The sequence below is a fragment of the Magnolia sinica genome, chromosome 14 (assembly GCF_029962835.1).
Source record: "Magnolia sinica isolate HGM2019 chromosome 14, MsV1, whole genome shotgun sequence".
NCBI lineage: Eukaryota > Viridiplantae > Streptophyta > Magnoliopsida > Magnoliales > Magnoliaceae > Magnolia > Magnolia sinica.
In genome coordinates this window covers 11,092,957-11,100,193 of record NC_080586.1, presented here as the reverse complement: position 1 = coordinate 11,100,193, position 7,237 = coordinate 11,092,957, and the positions used below count along the sequence as shown (strand labels likewise).

The window sequence follows — 7,237 nt, the reverse complement described above, 5'->3', positions numbered from 1 at the left end:
GGGCTCACATGATGGGCCACGTATCCTCCAAGTCTCCATGTGGGCCACACACATACATAATTATTATTATTATTATTATTATTTTATATATATATATGGAAATGCTCACCTGACACCAATTGGGTGCGTAACTTTTTTGAGAACCCATCAACCCACATTGAAGATGGGGCTCACATGATGGGCCACGTATCCTCCAAGTCTCCATGTGGGCCAAGCACATAAATAATTATTATTATTATTATTTTATATATATATATATATATATATATATATATATATATATGGAAATGCTCACCTGCGCACCAATTGGGTGCGAACTTTTTTGAGAACCCATCATATATGTTGTGGATCCAAAATCTGAACCATCCATGTGATGCAGCACCTCATGAAACCCCTGGGCCCAAGTTTTACTTTGATCCAAAACTTTGGTGGGCCACGAAAAATGAAAACAGTTTCCTCCCTTGATTTGCATTTCTCTTTGCTATTGCCCACCAAAATTTTAGATCAGAGTGAAAATTTGTCCCTTGGGTTTCATGGGATTCCGCATCACATGGACCGTTCAGATTAGACACCAATTACACGTGTGCAAAGGTGCGCAGGTGCACAGGTGAGCATGACTCAGTATATATATATATATATAGGAGATGTCCGGTGAAAGTTAGAGCGTCTATTGCCATAGAAAATGGACCAGTAGCCTTTCAAAAAATAAGCCCCAATTGCATACCCACTGCACTTATTTGAAATATCCCTACTTCTTTTTCCCCTTTGATATTGAAATCCAAGGAAAGAAACAATGCATGAGAGAACAAGTTGAAGCTATCGATCAAACGTCGTGCTGCCGAAACTCGAGATGTTGACATGCGACGTGCCGCGTTTCGGGGCGCTCCCTCCTGCCCTTCTCGACGAGTCGGACGCCACTCGACGCTTCTTCCCGTCAACGCCGTCCCCGAATTTCAGCGCTTCGTCTCCACCCACCATCTCCATAAACATTTTTTGAAGGTCCTCGAAGCTGTCCTTCTATTTAAAAAAATGATAAATAATAAATAATAAATAATAATAATAATAATAAACCCCAAATTTCAGAGACGTCAGTGTTTGCCTGCCTTACGTATCGGATTGAGACTGCACGAGATATAGTAAATTGGGCGATCCACAACGTTTATAGGGTGTGGATGCCGGTACGTGGGTCAGAATTTTCAGATTGGATGATCCTAAGCCTCTGATATTTGGATCAAGGGGCTAAGGATTCCCCACCTGGATTATTACAGGACGCACCCACGATGCCCATCAGAGAAACGGTCCAACACCGTACCATGGGTCCCACCAAGTTCGTGGAGACGGTGACGTGCAACCATTAAAATGGGCGAGGCCCACATGAAAAGGAGACTGTCCCACCATGACATGTACATGCCATCCAACCCCTTCATACTCATAGATGCAGCTCACCTGAGAACATGACCGACGGATTGCATTTGATGCACACATCACGATGGGCCCCACACAAGAAACGGAAAAAAAACGTTGCAGAGGAACCGGGCTTCCTTTTCTTTGTCGTTTTTTTACTTTTGCTTCGTCTTTTTTGGGCAAAAGTAGGACCCCCTTGAAAAAAGATATGTACGTACAAAGGGAGCGGATTGGACAGGAGGAAACGGATTGGCTACTCCCCCTGCCACCAGCCCGGTGGCTGGTGGTCTATGCTCTGTGGGCCCCACCATGATGTATGTGTTTCATCCATTTTTACGGATCATTTTAGGGCTAGATCCCAAAAATGAGAGGGATATAAATCTCAGGTGGACCACAACACAGGAAAACAATAGCGATCGGATATCCTCCTGAGGCCCCTGTACTGTTTAGTTGACATCCAATTTGTTGATTAGATCATGCGGACCAGATTGAGGGGAAAAATAAAGATCAGGTTGATCCAAAACTTTTATGGCCCCCAAAATGTTTTTAATGGTCATGTTCATTCAACACTGTTTCCTATAAAATGATCTAGAAAAATCAATGAACAATCAATGGACGTAATGGATGAAACACATACATCATGGTGGGGGCCACAGAGCACCGACCACCAGCCATTGGCAGGTGGCAGGGGGAGTAGCCAATCCGTTTCCCACGTGGGGCCCACTTTGATGCATGTATTCTGTATGCACGCCGTCCATACTAATTATCTAATGGTGGGACTTTTTTTCTTCTTCTTTTTTTTTTTTGGGTTAGCTTGTTAGTAGACACCCATGTCAGTACACACACTCCATGTTAGCCACCCCCTACTAGGGATCGATACCAAGACCTCAAGTGTTGAAGCGAGGTATCTCCACTTAGTCTGCCAGTTGAGCCTGGGTGTAATGGTGGGACGTTCAATCACCAACCACTGCTTATGTTATGGTCCACCTGATAATTGGACTACTTGGACATACTTCATTGACGAGATGATGCTCTAAAATAATATGTAAAAATGGATGGGCAGTGTGAATACATGATATATATATATACATCAAGGTGGGCCCCACACTAAGGGCCGCACCGTCTCGGGTGAGGCCGGAGTCTCACCTAATCCGACTCCCACGTACAAATCCAAAAAATGGTTGGGAGCGGATTGCCAGTCACCGCGATTCTGTGCGGGGGGCTGTCGGTGACAAATCCACTCCGTACATCTGTTTTGAGAGACCACAGTAGGACAGGAGTTAAAAAATTAGGAAGATCCAAAACGTAAGTGGGCCACACTAACAAAACAGCAGGAACAGCATCCTCCAGAGTAAAAACCTTCCTGGAGCTGACCATGATGTTTATATGACATCCAAACCCTTCATAGAATTATTACCATTCAGATAAACTGTGGAACAAATATCGTGGTATGGCATACATGGGTTTTGGATCCGCTGATTTTTAAAATCCTGTCGTATCTTATTCTTTCAAAATTGATAGAGTGGATCTGTCACAGACATATCAACGGGTAATCCGGATCCTTTGCTTGCCACTAGGAGGAAAATCCTGGTTGTGACAAGAAGAAGATCCGGATTCCTCTATGGGCCCCACAAAGCCCAGGGACATAGGGGTATAAGGCCATCCGCTCCCACTGTAAATACATGTAAAGAAATATGGTGGCCCATGGGACCATGACTCCTTCAGCACTCCACTGTTTGGGCTCGTGGCATGATCGGAGCTGGCCAACCTCTGGACCACCACCTATGGTGGGAAGCAGATTGCCTGCAACCTCAGAAGCTAGGTGGGGCCCACTATGATGGTGATGGTGACGGTAAATGCACTCTGTCCATCCATTTTGCCACATAAGCTCAAAGGAGTTGGGACTCCTCCATTACCGCCCACCATGATGAATGTATTTCATCCATGTTATCTTTCCATTTTTCTACCTCATTTCAGTGGATGAGCCAAAATACGAGGCAAATCCAAATCCCACGTGGACCAAACCATCTAAAACAGAGATGAGAAGCTTTTAATGGTGGGCGTTCAATCACCACTGTTTCAGATAGTGTGGTCCACCTGCGATTCCAATATGCCTCATTTCTTTATCATATCCTAAAATGAGCCAGCAACAAGGGATCACTATCTAATCGAGTTGTACCCTGAAAGACTCAGGTAGGCCACCCGACAGGAAACAAAAACAATGGGGATTGAACTACCACAGTCAGAAACATTCATGGGCTACTCAAGCTTACATTTGTCGTATCAGTTCATTCCATTGCAAATATCCTCATGAATGGTTTGGATGGGATGTAAATATCACTGTGGACACCCAAGGAATGCTTCAACTTCCCTCCCCACTTTTTCCTTCCATGTGGCACACATGAGTTCCGGATCTGCCCCATTTTTTGGGCTATATGATGTAACATAGGGGGCAAATCCACCATTCAAACATCACTCATAGAATCTCTTCAACCGGACCATCGATGATGGGACTAGCCCAAGAATGGCTCCGATCACGAGATCCTCGCGCGCAAGACTATACAACCGAGTGGTAACGCGGACTACTAAACCTTTATTCTAAATATAGCAATTAATCGAAAGAATCCATGATTACCTCGGCCCGCACATTGTCCATCATCGAGAGCATTTCTTGCATAAAATCAGAAAATCCCTGTTTCAAAAACAAAATTGGTACTTTAACCGAAAACTCTGCAGTAATTTGGATTTTTACCAAATAACGCCTCAAAACATGGAAATTCCTAGACGGTGCTTTCAAATGAGAAATTACCAAACTTCCCTCACTTATTTTCTCCTTCTGTGGAGTGAAGAATGTTTGGGGCTTTTTTCTCCTTTTGTAAGCGTGTTAAGTCAAGAATGTTAGGGACTAGATATGTGTATAACATCCAACCGTCCAACAAATACACCCTGCCATGATGATCGGACGGCCAAAAATCTGGCACATCCAATCATAAGTCGTGACACACCATAAAAAACATTATACACCAGATTCTCATGTAGCCAATCGGATGATTTGAACGTCCAATTTCCTGCTAAAGCCTTTGGCAGGAAGTTCCTGCGCAAGGATGCTGGGTGGGGCCACCACCATGTTTGGAGAAATTCACCCCGTTGAGCTCATTATAGGAGCTAAGACCAAAAATGAGGTGGATCCAAAACTCAAGTGGGCCATATAAGAGGAAACGGTGGAGATTTATATTCTTATGACCATAAAAGAATTTTTTTTTAATTTTTTTTTTCCAACGAGGCTAAGTTTTTTGCCTTTTTCGTGTTTTCTCTTCATCCAAGTAAACCTTATAAAGGGTTTGAATGGCATATAAACATTAAGATGGAACTCAGAAAGATTTCCACATATCCACCTCATTTTTTGTAGCATGTCCAAAAATAAGCTCGCAAAATAGATAGATGAGATGGATTTCTCACAAACATCACTGCGGGCCTCACAATTAGTTGGAAAGGCTTTTGCATAAAATCATGCAACGCGAGGTGGGCCAAGCTTGGCTTGACTTGTCCGTTCTCTCCTCGAGTTCAAACTCAAGCTCTAGGTCAGCCTCGAGCTTACCATTGGAGCTTGGCTTGTTTTCTAAAAATTTCGAATCGTGGCTTGTTTTCTAAAAATTTCGAATCGAGCTCGAGGTGAGCTAGTGGATCAAGTCGAGTCGAGTCAAGCCTGATCCCAACCTGACCCAACTCACACCCGACTCAACCTAGCAACCCGACCCAATCGGCACCCGACTCAACCTAGCCACCTGACCCAATTGACCAAACCCACACCACCCAACTCCCAAATCAAATATTTAATTAATAATAATAATATATATATATATATAATATTTAATTTTTTAATTCTTAAATACAATATATTATATATAATATAATATATATTCGAGTCGAGTCGAGCTCGAGCTTCAGGCCGAGCCAAGTTGGAGTCGAGTCGAGTCAAGATCCACTATGATTGAACTCGGCTTGTTTTCAAAACGAGCTGGGTCATTTGAAGCTTAGCTTGCCTTGAGTCGTCGAGCTGAGTCAAGTCAAGCTAGATCAGCTCAGCTGAGCCGAGCCCAGCCGGCCCGGCTTGGCTCGTGTGCAGCCCTAGTAGCAAGTTTTGGGAGGCGGCTTTAGTTTCCTACGGAAGCCTTCCATAAAAAGGGGCCTACCGTGATGTTTTTAAGAGAAATTAACCCGTCCGTCCATCTGTTTGATGGGATCATTTTAGGACATGTGGCTAAAAATGGGGTGAATCCAAAACTCAAGTGTGCTACGCGAGATGAAAAGGTGGGGATTTAGCGACCACAGTTGAAACATTGGTGCGACCACTAGACCTTCGTATCAGGCAAGTTTTTTGGTTGTTTCACTTCATCTCAGTTGGTATGACATTATAAACAGTTTGGATGGCATACAAACATCGAGGTGGGGCCAAGAAAGGTTTCAACGGTAGAAAAGTCTTTCCCTAATTTTCCCACTCGCATGGCCCACTTGAGTTTTAGATCCGCCTCATTTTTTGTCGCATGTCTTAAAATGATCTCGCAAAACGGATAAACGGAGTGGATTCTCACAAACATCACGGCGGGCTCCACTTAGCATCCCAGCGCCTGCGAAGTTCTTTAGCAGGAAAACCGCGTTGGCTGTCGTACACATACAATGTGGGCCCCACAAAAAACGAACGACGGCGTTGTGGTAATTGCTCCCCTCAAAAAACACTGTTGCGGAACAAATCCCTTCAAAATCACCCAATTTTTCAGCCGAAAAGAAAATTAAATAAATAAAAAATCATTATACCGAAAAAGGACAATAACAAAAACTTAAATACCCACCTCATCCTCTTCTTCGAATGGATCATACAACCCCGCGTCGTACATTGCTCGCTTCCCCTCGTCTGACAGAACTGCAAAACCGCCATAATTGGCCGTCAAGACGCCGTCAACCAACCACTAACAAGAAACGAATCTCCGTTTCTTACCAGAATAAGCTTCTTGAATTTGCTGGAATCGCCGCTTCGCTTCTCCAGCCACCGTCGGATCTCTCGTCCATCTATCCGGATGCCATTTCTTCAAACCACGAAAAAATTAAAATTAAATAGAAAACGAAGAAAAATATATAAATCCATATATTGAAGAAAAAAGACCAAAAAGGACCTCACCATCGCGAGCTTCCGAAAAGCGCTGCGGACTTCGACAACGGATGCGTTCTTGCGGATCCCGAGGACGGAATAGTAACAGGCGCCGTCGGATCCTGGACGATCCATTCTCCGACGAGGGGCAAAACCAGGAGAAATTTTATAACATGGAAAGAAAGGAAGGGTAAGATCGGGATTTTGGTTTCTCTTTGTTTTTTTCGCCCCTTTGAAAGCAGGAAGAAGACCGAGGGGTATGCGATGGTGAAATGGCGGTTTTTTATATAAGGGCGGATTTTTAGAAGCGTCTTTGGCCTGTTTTCCTAAAGTCATAAAAGAGGAAGTTTGATACTCTGGCGGAGTGTGTAGCTGATACGTAGGCACTTAGTAATTGCATAAGTAAATTGAAATTCAACTGTCCAAATTATGGGCCCCATCTCATACGCATCATGTACCAAAATAAGAATATTTGAGTGACGAACACTTATGGTAAGTTTAAAAATTAAAATTATCCAATGGTCATGATTCAACGAACTAGCGTCCATAAATCAGAGGTTAGGATTGCTCAAACAACTTATTTTTTTGCATCTTTAGTTATAAACATTAGTATCTACAATTTGGTCGGTTTTATTCTATTAAATATATGCCATATATACAATATCTGAGTGCCTACGTATCAAGCTT

The 7,237-nt window shown here is 43.3% G+C and overlaps 1 protein-coding gene across 1 annotated transcript; it reads right to left on the bottom strand.

Annotated features, from left to right (window-relative positions):
• Window positions 1-647: 647 nt before the first annotated feature.
• LOC131225128 (uncharacterized) lies at window positions 648-6,816 on the bottom strand. The gene is made up of 5 exons (XM_058220568.1): window positions 6,581-6,816; window positions 6,401-6,488; window positions 6,255-6,325; window positions 4,040-4,096; window positions 648-1,017 (listed from the first exon to the last, which is right to left on the bottom strand). The coding sequence occupies exons 1-5, from the start codon at window positions 6,683-6,685 to the stop codon at window positions 817-819; spliced, it is 522 nt and encodes a 173-aa protein (XP_058076551.1). The 5' UTR covers window positions 6,686-6,816; the 3' UTR covers window positions 648-816.
• Window positions 6,817-7,237: the final 421 nt, after the last annotated feature.

What these genes read in the sequence shown, in the direction of transcription:
- LOC131225128 (XM_058220568.1), bottom strand. Translation starts at nt 6,685, where the DNA reads ATGGATCGTCCAGGATCCGACGGCGCCTGTTACTATTCCGTCCTCGGG. An exon ending in CTTTTCGGAAGCTCGCGATG is followed by an intron (nt 6,489 to 6,580) that starts GTGAGGTCCTTT and finishes CGTGGTTTGAAG; the next exon opens with AAATGGCATCCGGATAGATG. An exon ending in TGGACAATGTGCGGGCCGAG is followed by an intron (nt 1,018 to 4,039) that starts GTAATCATGGAT and finishes TTTTTTAAATAG; the next exon opens with AAGGACAGCTTCGAGGACCT.